The sequence below is a fragment of the Clupea harengus genome, chromosome 5 (assembly GCF_900700415.2).
Source record: "Clupea harengus chromosome 5, Ch_v2.0.2, whole genome shotgun sequence".
Taxonomy (NCBI): Eukaryota; Metazoa; Chordata; class Actinopteri; order Clupeiformes; family Clupeidae; genus Clupea; species Clupea harengus.
Genome location: NC_045156.1, coordinates 10,039,640 through 10,060,536, shown reverse-complemented (window position 1 = coordinate 10,060,536; position 20,897 = coordinate 10,039,640). Strand labels below are relative to the sequence as shown.

Sequence of the window (20,897 nt, the reverse complement as noted above, 5' to 3'; positions counted from 1 at the left end):
AAATTAAATATTCCACTGGAAACGTTCCTTAACAATATGAGAGGATGTCAAAGACTGTATCTCTTTGAAAGAAAGAGAAGTGAGAGAGAGAGAGAGAGAAAGACAAACAGGTTCAATCTGAAAAAACATCTAAACACTAAGGTTGTGATTCTGACAGGCAGTATCTATGTTGATAACTTTAAACAAAGGGCAAAAAGTACACAATCTGGGAATCTCATCTTCATCCCGATATGATGTTCTCACACACAGAGCATATGGACTTGTACCCAGACTTTTGAACACAGAGAATAAAGCAGGATACCGTTGGCAAAGCACAGTAAATCGTTGTGATGTATAATAATGAGTGAGACACAAACAAGAACAATCAAACCTGCTGTAATGATCCCCCCCCCCAGTCTTAGTGCTACAAACAGACTTATTTTCCACAGCTACCTGATCAACCCCCCCCCCCCCCCCCCCCCCACCACCATCATCAGGAACACAAAGTCACTTTGAAGAGAGAGGGACGATGTGTGCAAAGCAAGCAGAGACACACACATAGATTTGTTCTCCGGCTCCTCCCCAACCGTTACCTTGTGAAAGATGTCCCAGTGCCAACCTCTCAAAGAAGATGCACAAGAGCAGTTTAGTTCCAGGCTGCATCTTTCTCCTCCATCTTTCTCCCCTCCCCTGCCCCCTCTCTCCTCTCATCTCCTCTCCTTGCCTTCGCCCTGCAACACGTTGTCCATCAACACAGCGCCCCCTAATGTCAATGTGCCATGGTGTGGAAAGGGGACAGAGTTCCCTGCGTAGGTTCAGCAATCCCACAGTCTTTTGTGCTGTATGCTCAGTCACGCTGGCAGTCGTGCTCACAGGGCCGACACCTTGATGATGTTCGAGCTGGTCGTTGTCACGACGCTGGCTCCACGGTTTGGGAGGCCGTGGCCGCCGTCCTCGGCAGGGCTCCCCGTGTTGGCCGTCTGGATGCTGATGATCGCCGTGGTGACCTTCTGCTGTTTGCAGTTGCGGCGGTCCACCTCGTTGGTCTGCATGTTGAGATTAGAGCGACTAGAAGATGGAAAGGACACACAGAAGATTTCAGTGTCACCCAGGATAATGGCTTTACCAAGAGCAGGTCTACAGCATCCAACACAATTACAGAGCACCTGAATGGAATGGAGAGCCGAGAACAACCTGACAAAGGCACTGAGTCAGGACTGCTGTTTGAATGAATGCTTTTATTTCATCAACAAAGGCGGTTTATTGTGTCTTTAAAACACAATAGTGGCTGTTTAAAGATGCTCATTATTGAATGATCTCCTTCTTTTAGATAAACAATAGTTTTGGATTGGTAATGAAGAAGCACTGCAACGGTAGGTAATAGTAGAGGTCCATAGCTATGACACAATAATAGAGAAGAGATTCAAAGAGAAAGCATTTATTCACAATTCCGCCCTACAGATTTTCAGCTCATTGAAGGTTTGGAAGTTCAACACCACACCCTGGGAGTCAGCAATACACTGCCCTCTAGTGTTTCTTAAAAGTATTGCACGGTATAACCTTTGACCTACAGGATGTGGCCTGGTGAAATGCAATGCAGTTTTCTATATTACATGCCCCCCCCTACAAAACACAACTGCAAAGTGACTTTATCTGTGTTTATCTGATCCACTATGTAATTATGGTATGGATGTATGTATGCTTTAAAAGCACAGTGAGGTTCTTTTGATAAAGACTGCTGTTAATATTCAAATAGAAAAGCATTTCAGACAACTGTTGGCATTATCAATGGTTGAATGCGCAGTTGTAATACGTATTGTATCTATGACCCGGACATTTGAGGTGTATCTCTGACAGCGGAAATTGGCTTTTCAAAGCCCTGCGCAAGTTTCAGAAAACATTGCTTTTCCTTGCAAAGATGGCACTCTGATTGGATGATATTTGATTTTCTCTGCAAAGGTGGCACTGTGATTGGATGATATTTGATTTTCTCTGCAAAGGTGGCACTGTGATTGGATGATATTTGCTGCTGCTGCTGCTACTGCTGCTTTTGCGCTTTGAATCAGTTGCTCCAGTTGATGTGTGCTGCCTCCACACTATCTGCTCATTAAATATGCAAAGCCTCAACAGGGATAATCAACTGTAGGGAAATTCCACAATCATTACCACGAGCATGTAAGCAAATTAAAACAACAACAAAACCGCCAAAAGCAACATAACAGTCGTATGCTAAATAACTTAGCGAGAAATAAACAGTGTTGATTAGTAAACTAAGTGCAGTGTTGATGCTTCTTTGATGGCATGTCCTCCCTCCATGCAACTGAAACACAGTTTGAGAAGTTTAGCGGAGACAGGCCAGCAGTGGGCCCTCAGTCCTTCCTTGTGCATGTCCTTTGCCTTGTCCCTGTTGCGCCGTGCCACCTGACACCGTGCCACCGTGCCACCTGACACTGTGTTGTCGCTTGTGCGAGTGATGGATGGGCCGCTGCTCTGCTTGTGCTCCCGTCGCTGCCCGGGTGACCCGCATTGGCCCTCTCTCCTCTGTGAACTTCAGCTGCCCTACTGCTGATAAAGTCCCTCCTGTCCTTAGTCTTACCCAGGCGGCGCACATAAAACACAAAGGCAACTATATATTCGCATACGGGACCGGAGAGTACGGGGGAAATCTTTTTAACTGTTGTTGCTGTCTGCAAAGGTCTCTGGTTTACTGCCATTCCTTTGCCACAAAGGACACATTTTGCTCCAACCATGGTTTTCATCTTTGAACTATTTCCAAAGCCTGTTTTAAGCAAGTTGTAAATATATAAATCTAACCGATGTTGACACTTACACAAACAGTGAATTTTAGTTTTTTCTTCATTGGGACCAGACCAGGCAGCTGGAGAGAGCTGATACACTCCCTGTGGTGCCTTACTGCTCATCATTCCAGGTAGATGTATGCTCACAAAACAAAGATTTAAGACCTTTAAACTCATTTTAAGAGGCAATACACTCATGTTTAAATATTTAGGAAAAAACACGGAAGAGCCGAAAGAGATGGATCGAGCGATTTGAGGAAATTCAGTTATGAAACGTACGACACCTGAGAATGTATGTCTGGACAGATCTTGTATTAAATCATGTTGCTGTTTGAGTATTAAATTACCCACACATACCCAGACCCATACCAAAGTATGAATGTAAATGTTGGAATTTTCACCGGAACTGTGACAATTTACTTCGTCTCCATTCTACTCTATAAGTCACTTTGATTAAAGGCGTATACCGGAGGGGGCGAAATGTGAATGTCTGACCTGCTGCTGTGGATTTGCTTCTCGGCACACTGGATGTTGATGGCACTGAGCTCCTGCAGCCCTGGCGACTTTGGGAGCGTGTGTGTGAGCGCGAGTGGGTGTGCGTGCGAGGCTGGCGCGTTGGCGATGGGCAGCGGGACACTCCTCTTGGTCCTACGGGAGCAGCAGGTGCCCGTCATGCCCTCCAGGCTGGATGTGGAGGGGGTGCGAGAGCGGTACGGCTGCAGGGCCCCTTCCAAACAATTCTGCTCAAATAGCTGCTCGTCCACAAAGTCATGGCCCTGAGGAGAGAAGCAGTGTGTGTGAGATAGAGAGAGAAGAGAGAGTGCAGAAGAGGAAAAGGAGGCAGAAAAAATTGAATTGAAAGAAACAAAGGGATTGAAAGAAACGACGGAAAAAGGAAGACAAGAAAGAGATACTAAAAGTGTTAAGTCAAACAAAAGAGATCACATTTTTTTTACACTCAACTTCAGCTTATTTTGCAAAACAGCCTGATCTACTGTTTTTCTCCTCCCAATAGCATCCAGTAGTGAGTCCTAAAGGGGTAACTGAGGGATACAGAAACTATTTTTAAAAGGAACACTCTCCAGTTATTATCTGATTCTGTTTTGCCTCTTGAGCATTTCCAGTCAGCTGAATAACTGTGGAGACCCACACTTTAAAATCTGTCTGGGCGATTCAGCATTTTGGAGAACAAATAAGATCAGAAAGCAGAAGGCAGTTTTTCCTGGGCTGTCTTTTGCTTCTGGAGTTTGAGCAGGCAGGCAGTGACTCACAGTCGTTTTCTCCAAACAGTGCAATAGGTGGTGGTGTTGGCTCTCAAGTAGGGATTTTGTCTTGTTCAGATGCTGCTGTTCCTCCTCTGAGGCCTACACACACACACACACAAACGCACACACAAACTCACACACACACACACACACACACACAAACGCACACACAAACTCACACACACACACACAAACGCACACACAAACACACACACACACACACACAAACCGAGGGGGGGGGGGACACAAAGATTTAGATTTATACAAATACAGCTCTCACACATGCTCATACATACATACAACATTTTCACGAGAGTTGCAGAACATGAGCACTGTGATATCTTACTCATGTCAGCACTTACTTACTCACTGTGCATTGTCAAACTACACAACAGAGCTCTTAGAGTATATTACATAATGACAAAATAACTTAATAACATATTCGTAGTACATACAGAAGTAGTCCTGCATTCACACAGACACTAAATAGTGCCGTAGACTACCATCATAACTGTCATCTTGGACTTTCATCTTAGATTGATGAATCGGAGGCCAGCATCACTCTCATACAGAAATTGCAAAATTGGATTCATCGGGGTCTATCAATATTGACAGACTGCCCTCAGACTCAAAGGTTTTCAAGGGAGCATCGCTATGCTCTGAATATCTGGCTCATACTAGTGCTTTCTCCTCCAGACGAGTCTCGGTCCAGTAGATGCATTATTGAGTCTATGCGCCACTAACCTAAGACGGAGGCCTCTGGTGGGACGTGTGGAGGAGTTTAACAAACGATGGAGATAAAAGTTCTTGGAGGTTTGTGTGATGATCTTTTGGAAGGCCTTCAAGAGGGAAGAGGAATGGAAAAAAGACAGTTCTTGCAGGAGCCATTCAGTGTCGTTGGCAGCCCTGCCCTTTCAAGGACCCATATGTTATTCCTGGGACACCTCGCCATACGCCACGCGGCACAATGGCACTGCCATGGCGAACCCGTATCTCAAAGCGGGACACGGCTGACAGCTCCATCCAAAAGGCAATGTGTGAAGCCAAACACCTCTTATGGGTCAGATTTATATCATAACTTCCTGCCTGTTCTTCTCAATGACTGACTGGCTGTAATGTAAAAGGGTGGATAAAGCCTTTATAAGAGAAACATGGCAGCTTCTCTAGGTGTCTATCACTCCTGATGGGGATACGCACCAACAAAGGAAATATTATGACTGTGGCAGAAAGACCAGTGCACACTCCTCTCATCCCTGCTTGTCTTAGGCGGCTCTAATCAAATGCTAATTAAAGCTAATTGGCTGTATCACATCCTGATTGGAGACTGTGTTCCTTTCATCTGGTGTGACATTCATTGGGAAGAGAGTTGAAGTGCAGAGTGAAACAGAGACAGTGAAGAGAGAGAGAGGGAGAGAGAAAGAGAGAGGGAGAGAGAGAGAGACAGTGAAGAGAGAGAGCGAGAGAGGGAGACAGAGAAAGATAGAGAGAAAGAGAGAGAGAGACAGTGAAGAGAGAGAGAGGGAGAGAGAAAGAGAGAGGGAGAGAGAGAGAGAGAGAGAGAGAGAGAGAGAGAGAGAGAGAGAGAGAGGAAAGAGATAAGGGGGAGGGGGCATTGGTAATTTTCCATGAGATAACCAGGGACTTTTTAATTTCTCATAACTCCTAATTAAAACACAGAGCGAGTCCTCTGGCCTGATTTCATTATCTTTACCTCACCCAGCATCCTGGATGGGCGCACAGCGGCAAAGACCCAAACAAAATGGTGTCAATGCCACTGAATCTGACAGATAGACATTAGTCCCTGATGGTGAGGACTGACAGGAAGGCTGCTCCAAACTGGCAATATTTCAATTAGCTAACATTGAGTTGATTTATCTTCAAATGGTATTTGATTTCAAAGTAAAGTCTTTCAACATGACAATGTAGGGGTTTTGAGGAAGAATTGGATCCTGTAAGTGTTGAATTGTATTCATGAACAGGGTAAAAGGGTAAAAACACCATGCACTAAATCCAACCTTGGCCATGCATTCCTTGAATCTCTTAAACCAGAGGTCGCCAACCTGTCGATCACGATCGATGTGTCGATCTCGAAGACCTTCCCTGTCGATCTCCAAATTTTTTTTTTTTTAAATACAGGAAAAAAAAAAAAAAAAAAATTGAACATTTTCTGAAGTGTCTTCTGAAATGTTTTCTAACGGTCTTCGGAAGACCAACGTCAGAAAAGATCTCCGCCTGATTCATGAACGCCAGCTATTTAAATCCGAGGATGTCCGTAGAGTTGATATGAACGTAATCACCAACGATTTCTCACAAATTCAGGCCTTCCCACTAAATGCCCCTTCTAAAGCAGCTTGCACACTGCCCTGACAAACGCCAACATTCTCCAACAAACGCCAACAAACACCAACAGTTGGGTCAGTGTGCGCCAGCAGTTGGTGTTTGTTGGTCATTGTCGGGTACTGTCGGAAGAGTTCAACATGTTCAGTCGGATTGGGTAAAGTTGCAGAATGTCTGAGCAATGTAGAGAGATTTCCAACATTCTGACAGCTCGCAACTAGGCTCAACTCGCGTGCATAAAATCCTCGAGCTCTCTTGGATGTCGTTGTTATCTTGGTTATCGGCCAGTTTGTTAAATAAACCGATATCCTAAGTCTATTTATAGATTAACGTTATGTATTAGCTTACCCAAATGAACGGTTTTCGAGACAGATATTTGTCTATTTTAACTTCTACGACTCGTTTAACACTGCAACGTGTTTCTAAATATTAATATTAATGTTAAAGGTGACGTTACATGAGTACGTTTGCGCTTATGTTAGTAGCCTAATCGGCCACTCCCACTTCATTCCAATTACCGTGTTGGTTTTCGAAATATTAATATGTACGCTGTCGTATTAAAAGTTTTGGCACCCTCTGAGGCTGCATGATAATTTACTCTGTCTTCACCAAAAAAAGATCACAGTGGGATATTATTCATTTTCTATTTAACACTGAGTACTGGGGTGTTTTCCAGACAAAGATATTTAGTGTAGCAGTATTTGAAATGAAATCAAATGTGAAAAATAGGCTCTGCAAATATTTAGGCACCCTAATAATTTTCATGATTTGAATACCTGTAACTACTCAATACTGAATAATTGCAACACATAATTAGTCTGATTAGCTTGTTAAGCCTTCAATTCCATAGAAAGGTGCATTCAATCATTAGAAAAACTATCTAAGGTAGCCAATTGCAAGATGTGCTTCTCCTTGATTCTCCTCTGAAGAGTGGCAACATGGGGGCCTCAAAACAACTGTCAAATGATCTGAAAACAAAGATGGTCAGTGTTGTGTTGTAACTTCAGTTGATAAATAAAGCAGTTCATATCCAGCCTGCTCATTGCAAATGTGTTTTTTCTTGTTCATATTGAGTGCGTTTAACAAATATTTTCCTTTTTATGTTGCACTGAAATTAAGTGATTTAGTGTGTTCTTGGTCACATCAACTTGAAAGCTGGACCAAAGTGTTTAATTTCACTCAATTACAATTAGGCTAAATAAAAAGTTAAGTTGTAAGTACAGTCTGGACAGTCTTTTTCTCTCAACGCCTCAATAGGTAGATCTTGCCTGTCAGCAAGGCAGAGTTTGTGATCTTTGGCCAAAAAAGTTTGGTGACCACTGTCTTAAACCAAAACAGTCTAGGAGCAGGAACAGCTGCTGGAGGGAGAAAGTAGGGTCTGTATGTAATGGTTCTGTCACTCCTTTTCTTTTAGTTAGGTTTGATCAAATCATAAATCACCATTCCTTGATTTCTGAGTTTGGTTTGTGTCACACAGTATAAAATCAGCTCCGTCCCTTAGGGCTTTAAGGTGTTTGTTGATTCCTGAGTTTGTGTTTAATGTGTGATTTACACACCTTTACAGGGGTTTCTATCCCTCCCTCTCTCTCTCTCTCTCTCTATCTATCCCTCTTTCCCTCCTGCCATCTCTCCCTCTATCCATCCCTCTATCTCTCCCTCTATCCCTCCCTCCCATGGGACTGTTCTTACCGTGAGATCCAGTAGTTCGTTCAGCAGCCCGTTGCGTTTGGTCTGCAGGTAGGCGTTGGAGCTCCCCTTCTTGGCTATTCTTATCCGGGCGAGTCGGGCTTTCTGTGTGTGGGCAGAGGGATTTAAGGTGTTAGACAGGGAGTGTGTGTGTGTGTGTGTGTGTGTGTGTGTGTGTGTGTGTGTGTGTGTGTGAGGAGTGGGAAGAGCAATGCACTTCCCTACTGCTCACAGCGCTCTGCCTGATCCGCTCCCACCCAGCCCAGCCGAGCCCGGGGCCATGATCAAATTATGGGTCGGCTCTGACAAATGGCTTTTATATGTATTGGGATTTTGACAATTGTGCTCAAGGCTGGCGGAGGGGTGTTGAATAAAACATTGGGGGAATGTAGCACTAAGTAACTATAAGGTAGAACATGGATATTTCTAAATAAAAAACCATCGAGCAGATTTCAGCGTGGCTGAAAGGCCGTGGACTACAGCAGAATTGCCTAATGATATTCTAGAGTCACTGCAGTAGAACACCCTTATGAAGTGGCTGAGGGTATTAGAAACTAGAACTTATCATCCATGCAACTTCCAAACAAATAAGAAAATAAGTCCTCTAACTTTTGGCTTTGTAGTAGTTTTAGTCCTAGGTGTCTATTAATTTAATAGCTTTATACACATTGTCAGCGTGCCCAAAATGCAATTACTCCAGTTGGACCCAAAAAGATATGGCTGTACTTCCTCTTGCCAAATGCTAACCACCAAAGAAAAGCTTCAATACAACTCCGAGACTGGGCGTACATTGGTGCAGGGATAATTGTTTTAGAAAGGATCTGACTGTAAAAGCTGAGGTGAAAATAACTGAAATACAGTATATGACTGATATTTCTAGCGGTAAACAGCAGCAGACCGGTCTTGAATGTTCTACTCCCACTATAAGGACATTATACCATATAATTTGCTCAGAGACTCGCTGTCAGGTATATCCAAGAGAAACCCGTTGGGGTTGTGTAAAGAACAGTAATAGGGGCCATTTGTGGGCTCTGAAGTGGATTGTTTCAAAGAAATGTTGGGGCAGTTCTCGGCCACATGTTCCAATCCAAAGAAATGTGTCCAAATATTTCACTGCAACGACTGCAAGAATCGCGCATTTAGTGACACAGTTGAAGGTAAATGCAAGGGCTACACAGACACGATTTGAAAGACTGTGTAAATGCAAGGGCTACACAGACACGATTTGAAATACTGTGTAAATGCAAGGGCTACACAGACACGATTTGAAAGACTGTGTAAATGCAAGGGCTACACAGACACGATTTGAAAGACTGTGTAAATGCAAGGGCTACACAGACACGATTTGAAAGACTGTGTAAATGCAAGGGCTACACAGACACGATTTGAAAGACTGTGTAAATGCAAGGGCTACACAGACATGATTTGAAGGACTGTAAATGCAAGGGCTACACAGACATGATTTGCAGGACTGTTCTGCTCAGTGTTACCTTTGGTCAAAAATGATGGCTGTTGCTGTCTCTTGTTTGTAGGGGCTTTAAGACTACCACTAAACCAAGGAGGATACTGCCATAATCACTTTTAGGTCCTAATTTCACTGACGGGCAACTTGCAACGAGCAAAGAAACAATAAATGAGCAAAGTACACAATGCATGAACTGAAGCTTACTTAATAACTTGCCAAAATCTTTTTTTCTAATTTAATACCATGAGTAAGATCATAAGTGCAAATATGGGTAGGTCGCCACCATGCTCCCACATGCCACATGCTAGATTTAGTTCACGCACGACGGACTCGTTGCCCGTCTATGAAATTAGGGCCCTTTGCTTGATGTTTGGGGTGTGTTGCCTAAAGCCGTGTTGCACTGTAGTTTAGACTGTGCACTTTTACGAACACACCTCATCCACAAGGAAGCACTAGCTTGCTTCTTTGTTACCTGTAGGGCTAGCTATATAAAGCCCAGAAGCTTGATGTAACCTCAAAGACCAGGTGGCTAACCGTACCTGTAGTGTTGTTTACCCTGCCCATTTTGGACCATCTGAGTGGATTTTCTACCCCAGACCTGGATCCATTTTGGAATTGTGCACTTTTTGGTTTATTTTGTTTCTTACTGGGATATTCCGAGCTTTCGAACAGTCTGGGAGTTAGGAGGTGAGTTGAGTGTGTGCTCTGGCTATTCATCACAGGAGACGCAGCTGGGGCTGACCCAGGGCCTTGGAGGTAAGATGGCGTCCCCTTGCACATTCATCCACGTAGCTTCTTACATACTGGTTACGTACTGAACATCCAAGACTTTGGTTATGAGCACAGCTGCCCACTGAAATTCGTAAAACCGACAATCACAAAGCCACATGTCCTCCAATAGATTAACAGGAGTTATACCAACATAAGAGCATATCTTCAATTTGGGTTAAGATTTATATTGCTAAATCACAGTCCTTCACCACATGAGCAGAATATCCTCACAGTGACTAGGCATGTCTAATGATCTAATTACAAAACCGAACAGTCTCTGTTAGAAAGCTCTATTTGGGTGAACACAATTCAGCAGATGAATCCCAGTGATCTCAGATCTAATGATGCCTGCTGGCAAAGTAACAGCAGCCTGGTCTCAGCAGGATTGTCACATTCACTCTCACTGTTTAAAATGATGTGGCAGAAACAGCAGCCAACTTGAGAATATGGTATTATTATTATTGCTCTTATTATAATTATAATAATAATTATCATCAGTATATAATATTATTATTATTATTATTATTATTAATATTAATATTATTATTATTAATAATAATAATAATAATAATAATAATAACAATCATCATCATCATATAATCTATCATATATTTAATCATATTACTATAATCTGATATGAAATACTATGCAAATGTTTCGGCTGTTGTTAACATTGTATTGGACAAAAGCATCTGCCAAATACCTTGACCATAAGACAGTGACAGAAAATTACATTTGTGATACTTTGTGGCTCCCATATTCAGGCAAACTATTCAATTATTAGCTGTGTCCTTCTACAGCATTTCACTCCCTATGATTCTGCTATCGCTTAGAATGGGTCTCCAGCTGTGAGAGTCGGGCTGGCGCTGCCTTTTAGAGAAGTGGTTTCAGCCACACGTGTCTCTGGAGGTCTTTCTCTAATGGAAGTGGGGCCTTCAAACTCCTCGCTGACCTTTCCCGCGCTCTTCACGTTTCTCGCCTGACAGGTTTTTCTCCTCCCTGGACTCGCGCCCCAAACCGAGCTTTGTCTCGCTGAGGCTCTGCTTGACTTTGTGCGCTGCCATTACCGGGCCACGACCCCACACCGTTTAGAGCCGTGCTGTGCTTGGAGAGGGGCAAGGCACCGAGCACGCCCACAATCAGCCTCGCCATTGGTCCAATAAATTGGCTGTGTGAATTGAGCTATTCCAGATTGAGGCAAGACAAAAAAAAAAAAAGAACAAAGCCTTGGCGAGAAAAGAAACATGAGGTTGATTTGTCCTAAACCAGACAGCAGATTAGACCTTGCCCTTATACGGCCCAGGTCCAGCGGCCAGATCTGGGCCTTCTTTGGGTGCTGAATTACTCTCGCCGTTGAAGCCTCCTTTTAATACAAAAGGATCTGTTCTAGCTGACTCATCCAGCTAAGGTGACCTTGAGTAAAGGGAAGATGTAATAGGTAAGCAACCAAAGGTGACCGAAGGTTACTGTGAATGGTGAAGGCTTTTTATTTATTGTCTGCTTTTACAGCTTAATAAATTGTGTCTCTATGTGTGGAGGACATAACGGGGCATCATATTTATGATTTTTTTTGTGCGTGAGGTTCACGGACACACTTCATAATAGTGGCTATTGGACATGAAACCTGGACCAAACTTATTAAACAAAGCCAGGGGAAAGAGGTCTGATAAGGAGGTTGAAATAATTATCTGATCATTTCACCATCAACTTTCAGATTCTTCAAATGCCACTGTCAAACGTGGTCACACAGTATTTGAAAGAATCTGGCATTTGGGAGCACTTGATCTGATATCCTGTAAGTCTCTCTCTCTCTCTCTCTCTCTCTCTCTCTCTCCCTCTCTCTTTCTCTCTCCCTCTCTCTCTCTTCACTGTCTCTCTCTCTCTCTCTCTTTCTTTCCCTTCCTCTCTCTCTCTCTCTCTTTGCCATTGACTCAAGTGAAGTGTATTTCCGGAGCACCGTGTGTATGTGTGTGTAGGCAGATGGTCCCCAGTGGAAGTGAATGATTAGTCAGATTATTCATTTGACATTTCGGCTTCTCTGCAATAAACAAGGTTACCCGTGCCACAGTCGTACGCGAACCCTCGGTAATTAACGCACCCCTCAGGAAGGTGTACTACAAAGTCAAACGCCTCCATTTCGGTGGGTTCAATCATCATTTCACCACAAAATATACAGGCCTGGCTTGTGAGTGTGTGCTTGTACCTCAACCCCCAAAGGTCTACTGCATCTCCTGTGGATTGGGACGGAGCAAAAAGCCAGCACCAGTCCATTGGGTGGAAGGTGACCGTGGATGACTTTTCTACCCAGCATCCCACTGTGAGGTTGTTGCACGGGTCAGGCTGTGAGGGTAGATGCTATTAACAGGGTGGCATGATGTTGCTCCCCCCATTCTCTTCTATCACTCTCTTTATCTTCCCCCATTCTCCTCTTTCACTCTCTTTATCTTCCCCCATTCCTCTATCTAGTAATGTCTTTCTGTCCCAATCTCTCTCTCTCTCTCTCTCTCTGTCTGTCTGTCTGTCTCTCTCTCTCTCTCTCTGTCTCTCTCTGTCTCACTCTCTCCCTCATTTTCCATCCTCCTTCTTTCTCCATCTGTCTTTTTAACACTACATTTTTTTTTTCATCCATCATCCTCCTTCCACTTTTTCCATCAGTACTGTGCCCTCTGCACCATCCGTATCTGTCTCGCAGGAAAGGTCAACTCCACCTGTTTTAAGGCAAGTGAGTGAATGAATGAAGTGAATTGGAGTGGAGTGATGCGCTGTTTATTTACTGCAGAGTTTTTAAGCCAAGGAGAGAAGTGTGGATGTTGCAGCCACAGTGGCTCCTTCCACAACAAAGCCACACAACAATAAAAAAAAAAATTTAAAAAGGGGACGAGATTTTCTCATATCACAAGCTCTGTGTTGACACCTGAGACTGGCAAACAAAAGCGCATAGGGTGTTTTATTATTCAAATACAATCAATTTAATTAATTTCATTCGAGCCTAGCAAAACGGGCAGTAAACAAATAATGGAATCTCAAGCTGTTGCCACGGTTTCATTATTAAAGGCTGTTGTGGGGCAAGGGGAGTTGGCTGTTAGAATATTAATTGAGCGGAAAAAAAGCTTGTGCGGTATAAAATGGTAAATAAATGTTAAATATATCCGTATGATGTTTAACACCCCGGCACTTAGTCTGGACTCCCCTCTATCCAGTGCTGCATGCATGTATTTAGTCAAAGGGGAATACAGGCCCACTGCAACACCTAACAATTACTACGGAGGGCAGGTTGTCCGTCTTGGAGATTATTGTATCCCAGGTATATGTTTTGTTTTGTATCCTAGTAATTTGTAAATTGTAATTTGATTGGCCAACATCAGCAAATCAACAAATCCCTTGTTGACACTGCTGACTGTCATAACCAAAATGGCTAGGATTTTGAAGTTTACACTTGGACGTTAGGGTCAAGTTATGGTCAGGTTTAGGTTTCAGCTGCAAGTAGTTGATAAACAGCCTTACTTAGTGTATGTTAATGTTAAAAATGTGTTATATGGTACTGTTAGTTAGGTTCAAAATATTTAGCAAATTTGTTAAATAGCTACTTATAGTTAGTTAACTTAAACATAATGAACCATAAATTCGTGGACCATAAATTCGATGTTATGCAATATTGCATAATATATGCAATATATTTGTTTATATTCATTATTATTACTCAAGACATGCAACATCACAACACAAAATCAGATAAAATGTAGTACAACGCATATTAACAGTGATAAACACCTGGTGTCTATTGCGCCCTTTCTCACTTCACACAAGGACAAGGGATCGAGGTCACTCTTTGATAATGTTAATCCAGCTGATGACACAGGGAGCATGCAGCCCACCTGAACTACACACTGTCTAAAACTGATCCCCGATCATACCCCATACCTGTCAGCCAGGTGTGGTAACCTGTAGCATACCTGTATCCTCCCAGCCCTTCATCATATCAAACCTCTAACGTCGTTATTGCAGTGCTAATGATGGCTCGGCACTGAGGGGTTAGTCGGTTGATGTGAGAGGGTGGCATTGGAGAGACGTGACAAGGTGGCGCTGGCACGAGGGCATGCTGCCAGCGGTTGGGGTTTGCATACCGGTCTCAGCTCTGCATGCCAGGTGTTAGTGGCATCTCTGAGGTCAAAGGGAGGTCAGGGTGAGGGTCGGGCAAGGGGGCACCAGTCTTACCATCTGTGCCAAACACACCACATGCGCTTCAGTCATACGTGGCATACACACGGACATTCCAACCCATAACGCTAACAAAGAGGACAGGCTAATACACACACACACACACACACACACACACACACACACACACACACACACACACACACACACACACACACACACACACACACACACACACACACACACACACACACACACACACACTCACCCCTCACCCTGACCCCCCATGGACATGGTGTAGCTCGTCTAATAGTTAAAGGTGTTCACCTGTACCTTCTGAGCACGCCGCTTGTCGGCTCTCTGGTTCTGGTGATAGATTCGGCTAAAGTTGGAGACGATGACGGGCACGGGCAGGGCGATTACCAGCACCCCGCTCAGGGAGCAGATCGAGCCGAAAATCTTCCCCGCAATCGTCTTGGGCACCATGTCTCCGTAACTGGACAGAGAACAGGATGACAACAGAGAGAGTAGCCACAGAGAAAGAGACAGAGACAGGGAGAGAGAGAGAGACAGATAGAGAGAGAGACAGGGAGAGAGAGAGAGAGAGAGAGACAGATAGAGAGAGAGAGAGAGAGAGAGAGAAAAAGAAAAAGACGAAGAGAAGTGGAAAGGAGATTGATAGCAGGTGATATCAGAAGTGAGAAAAAATGCCACAGAAAAGAGATGAGAATGAATGAAAGGAGACACAAAGCAGGAAGAGGGGAACAAAAAGAGAGGCGTTAGATACAATCTAAAGGACATGCCCTTATACATTCCCCTGCCGAGGGGCATCTTTTTAAAAGCCTCCCATTCAACCCCCCTCCCCTCCTTCCTCTGTTTGCCGCAACGCAATAACCTGTTAGCGGTTTGGGCAGCTCAGTAATTGTGCTCTGTAATTCAATTACATGGGAGGGGGTGGGGGGGGTAAGACACCGTGAAAGAGTCCCTTACAGGTGGGAGAGTGAGTGCAGGAAGATAGGGAAGGCTATCTGCGTCACCCAGGCTCAGCCTGCACGGGAAACAAAGCCTCCCTCTGTGCCTTCATGCCAGCTCCTCGCCCGGAGACATCTGCAGAGGTGGAGAAAGAGGAGTGGGCAGGCAGGTGCCAGCGGGTTTATTGGCATGCCTGTCGGGTAACAGGCGGGCGCAGAGACATGGCATGTTGAAGGGGCATCTTGTCAGCATGTCGGCACAGAGAGTGACTGGAAGAGAGCGGTGCAGGAACGGGTGTTGCAGATTGAAATCGAGAAAACTGAATCGCTGAGTTCAGTTTGTTATGACAACACATCCACAGGATTTTGCGGTTCAGCAACAGAGCACATGGAGCAATACAATGTAGTTGGACACAGTACGATGATTTACAATACGGGTCGAGCAGATAGATATTCTGAAATCACACGCAATCCACCAGTGAAGTAACTCTGGAGCAAGTCAGGAGCAGGGCTGTGTGCCACTCAGCCGATTCACCGATAAGCTCAAAAACATTTCACAAGGTAATCAAAATGGATGCATGATGACATTGTGAGCTTGGTCACCCTTAATGCGCTCTCAGCTAACACGTAAGTATTCCACAGGAATGTGATTCATTGACAACAACAGAAAAAGAAGCTCAATCTCTGCTCCGATAAAAGCCACAGAGCCTTCACGCTGACTGCGCTAAAGTAATGGTATCCTATTACTGCACGAGGAGCGACTGACGGCATCTCCAAATGTTCCCGATTATTTGCAAGAGAGGACAGAGAGATGTGGCAGTTCTGCTGCTGATTAATTATGGATTTGCCTCACTGCTCCCCAAAAAAAACACACTCAGGAAAATGCAGACAGACACACACACACACACACGGACACACACACACAGTGGAGGAGACAATCCAAAGGACAGGTGTGTCTGTAACCCCAGTGGGTTTTGATATACAGTTAACGAACCAAAAATGGCATCCATTTTCTACCCGGGATCTTCAAACTATTGAAAAAAGTTCCTCTGAAAGGCGCCAAGCTCTGTGTCACTTTCGAGTTCCATTAAAACACACTTTGTCTCTCTTATGGAGGATGTACCCAAGACTCTCACACACAACTCCAAAGCAGTCTACCCATCAGCCCCTTTTAAATTTACTCTCCATTGATTTCCAGTGCCTGGGGAGCATAGAGGAGCTGACAGGTAGGCCACACGCTGTTGGCTCCAAAGCCCTGGGGACTCCCGGGAGGAGGCGAGATTGCAGACTCCCTAGCCGCCTGTCGCGGGTTTCATACAAATGCTCTCCAAGTCATTGTCAAAAATGGCCACACGCTGAGGCGGCCGCTAGGTTTAACCACATCCAAGGACCGCCGGTACTTTATTTGTCTCCTTCTGTCAACAAATGTGAGTGACATAGGAGTGACGTAACTTTGTCATAAACAAAGTCAAATGACAAATGACCGAAAAGTGTCACAACAGCTCTCAGAATTCTGGATGGTACAGTAGATGTTATATGTTAGATACATATAAACAGTGATGGCATCAAAAAATGTAACATCTTGCAATCATGAATTATTACTAATCAATACAAGTATGGATAACGGTTGGTACTTGAAATTGTTAAATAGCTGAACACTGTTCTGAACATCTGCTATGGTATGTGTATGACATGGTTATGTCAGTCTTATAATGAAGGGTTTGACTCCGGTGTTACCAAACCGAGGAAACTCGCAAAGCAAACACAGCTCTGCCTTGCCATGGTTATGCCAGTCTTATAATGAAGGGTTCGACTCCGGTGTTACCAAACCGAGGAAACTGGCAAAGCAGACAGCTCTGCCTTGCCTGTAGTTGACGGATTTGGAATCAGAATCAGAATTGTATTTATTGCCAAGTAAGTTTACGCCTACCAGGAATTTTGGCATATTGGTGCATACAATAAACATAAAAACATAATAAGTACTACACATAAGAAAAACAATATAGAAAATAAATTATAGAAAAAATATATAGAAAAAAAATATTAGAATACTAAGAGATAATAAAATATGATCTCCTCTGATTCCTCATGCCGCGGTGGACGCCTGCCTCGGTGTGTTGGTGCGCGAAGTTTTGTCTTGTTTTGATATTGCCACTTTTTCCTTGCTCCACTCGCTCTTTCTTTTCGAGGGGCACGAACTACATGCTGTACTGCCCCCCCCATCACTCAATGTTTATCATTCCCTCTTCTCAGCTCAGAGTAAATCATATGTTCAGTCACATCTAAAGGCACTTCGGCCTCTGAATCACTCACTCAAGAAAACCTGGATGGAGATATCTTTCACCGCCAAAGAAAAAAAGTAGCATTCGCAACAAACACACAAGACACAAGTCATAAACCCTCTTGATTTATTTCTTTTTCTCCCCAGACAAGTGATTCATGCTCTTCTCATCATCCCTGCAGGGATCTCCAGCAAGGTGATAATAGACCGAGTGAAATGCACCTTGGGAAAGAAAGCAGTACGGCCTTCTTGCAAAGATGAATGTGCAGAAGAAGACAAGGTTTTCAAACCTCATGTGAGACATACATTATCACAGCATTGGTAATCACTTTCAAATCATCAGAAGATATTGAGAATATAACGATATGGGCAGACCTTGAAAAGCAGGGTTATGATTTGGCATCCAGATTCAGCCGAACGGAGAGTTGCAGTCACACCACATAAATTTACTTCTGTCTAAATAAGTTACCTTGGAACAACATTGTGCCAAGCAACTAGATACAACACAGCACAACGAAACACAACTCGATACAACACAACACAACACAACAAAACACAACCTGGCACATCACAACAGTGCGTAGTTTGACACAAGACAACACAACTCAAACCAGCACAACACAACCCAGCACAACACAACCCAGCACCACACAACCCAGCACCACACGACACAACACCACACAACCCAGAACCACACAACACCACACAACCCAGCACAACACCACACAACCCAGCACAACACAACACAACCCAGCACCACACAACCTAGCACCACACGACACAACACAACCCAGAACCACACAACACCACACAACCCAGCACAACACAACCCAGCACCACACAACACAACACAACCCAGCGCATCACACCATCAGCTTTTAGTCTGGAGCAGACAGGGCTCAGATAATGACTGGCCCTTTTCCGACCCTTCTCTCTATCGGAGAGGGGAAACAGTAGCGCTCATGCCTGTCTCGAAAGCACAGAGGCAGGTGCATTGTGCCCGAGTGAGCTGCCAAACAAAGCATCCATTAGCCGCTACCGCCTGTCACACTATTAATGATGGCATCCCTTCGGCCCCTACCCCTCAGACGGGCGCCACCGTGCCATGGCGAGGCGGGGACATGAGCGATGGCATTCAGTGCGCCGTGCTTTCATTCTCCTTTCCTTGTTTCGCCCGCGGTTTTTCTGATAATAATACTTTAAGAAGTGTCCCTGGCAGTGCCTAGTCTCTGGTGGCACTCCCGGGGAAAAAAAAAAGTTGTGCCACGCTCCCAACACAAAAACAGAGAGACTGTCATTTAGGAGGATTGTACCTGTAGGGCAGGATATGAGGATAATTGGACAGTGCAATATACTCACAGAAAAGGGCTGATGCTGGGACAGATCTGGCCCTGGTCTGGCTCAGGTCTGGCTTAGACTCGGCCCAGGGCAGGCCCAGAGTCAGCTGGTATTGAGGCAGCAGTTGGACATGGTGTTTAGTTCCATGGTGCAAAGTTAATGTGATGTAAATTAAACGACTCCTCTTGTGGTTAGGAAAATGATTGAAAAGTTGATTGCATCAGAGGGGCCAATTTTCAGAAGGCATCAATACTAACTTTCGGCAAAGGCTGTAGCAAATGTCCAATCGCATTTTATGTATGAAGTTATCCATAGCAATTGGAGAGAGATGACCCACTGACACTAAATAGGTTTATTTGGTTTATATGTCTAGTATGTTAGCCCACATCGGACAGAATGCATCTTGTGAGGTTTCCGAGACCAGACCTATTTCTGGTTCAAAAATGTCACAATGGCAATTGTTTGTTCCTATAACTTTAGCTTTTCTAGAATGTAGTACCCTTCCAACAAACATAATCCTACCCAAGTACTAACAGTATGACACCTTGTGTTTTGTATTACATTGTAATGTTCAAGAAACTTCTTCTCAAGACAAAAGCAGAAACCATCTGAGCCCAGAGGTTTTGCCTCTGTCCTGAATGTCACAGACAGACCCCATAAAAGCGAACCAATTAGAATCAGGAAGCCAGCAAATCACTCATAACAGAAAAAAGGCCAATTAGAGTTCTGAATATGCATGATGCAGACACACACTCAGACATCAGGCATACAAGGGCTAAAGAACCGCTGATTGGGTGGAGTTCAGATGTTCAAGCTGTAAATGCGTGCTCTGGAACATTTTATTTTCTTTTTCTCCCCTTGTCTGCACTGTTCAAAGGTGGCTATTGGTTCTAATTTACATTTTGGCAAACTCACAAAAGGTCACAAACAATCAATCGAAAATGGTTTGCGAGCTTGTAGGTGGACCTTGGATGCTACTGGCACACTAAAAGTGATAGGGCTTCCTCTGTCCCTGTGGACAGCAGGAAATCAGGAAAACAGACCCAGATTAAGCTTTTTATCCCATTGATGGGTTTCCTAATCCATCATTATTGGAGGCGATCATCTGCCCTTAATTTGTTCCCATTCCTACCTCTTTTTCTATGGATGGGGGTAGGTTGATTGCAGGAAGGTGTGAAAAATCGATTTTGAGGGCATTTATTCTGTCTGGTCTTTCTCTCCAATTCTGGGTCCGTTAAATACTTCATTAGAGAAACCTGAGCGATTGTCTCCACAACACGCATGTAATTCTTTTAGGCAGGCTCTTCCTGATTGCTCTCTCAGAGATCCCTAAAGGAAACAGAACAAGACAACAACAAACCATTTAACTCCATGATTGGAGTTTCACCTGATGTACAGCTGTGGTCTGACATGAGTATAGTTCAAGATCTAGTGTTTATTCCCCCAAGAGGATGGTGCTGGATATTTCCAAGCACAGAGCAGTATCAGCCTACCCCATTGGCTTGCCATACATACAAAATCTAAAAACGAGATATTTTTGTATACTTTTTTTTTTATCTTTTCAGATGAAAAGACATTTTTGCAAAAGGAAAACCTCAGCTGTGATGATAGAAAATGAAGGCACAGTTATAATGGCTTTCTAGTTATACATAAAACCCCACAATCCTTTTCAAATGCTTAATTGAATTTCTTACTTGCATACTGTGTAATCTATGCACTAGCAGACTCTAGCAAACCATAAGAAAAACTTTCTTTTTCTAGTACAAATGCCATACACAAATCTCACTACAGATTTTCCCAAGACATGATAGGCTAGCCAAGTTGTGTGTATGACCTAGGGTTAATAGT

General features: G+C 43.9%; 1 protein-coding gene across 3 annotated transcripts in view; it reads right to left on the bottom strand.

The window, feature by feature from the left end:
* Positions 1 to 479: 479 nt before the first annotated feature.
* LOC105909844 (potassium voltage-gated channel subfamily D member 3) overlaps positions 480 to 20,897 on the bottom strand; it is an 82,082-nt gene continuing 61,664 nt past the window's right edge. For 2 of the 3 annotated variants that reach the window (XM_031567645.2, XM_031567646.2), the window contains exons 3-7: positions 14,787 to 14,955; positions 8,069 to 8,170; positions 4,049 to 4,141; positions 3,273 to 3,553; positions 480 to 1,047 (exon numbers count right to left, since the gene is read on the bottom strand). In XM_031567645.2, the coding sequence (XP_031423505.1) occupies positions 849 to 1,047; positions 3,273 to 3,553; positions 4,049 to 4,141; positions 8,069 to 8,170; positions 14,787 to 14,955 (844 nt within the window). In that variant the 3' untranslated portion in view covers positions 480 to 848. The remainder of the gene's footprint in view (positions 1,048 to 3,272; positions 3,554 to 4,048; positions 4,142 to 8,068; positions 8,171 to 14,786; positions 14,956 to 20,897) is intronic. The other variant, XM_031567647.2, reaches the window with a different exon arrangement.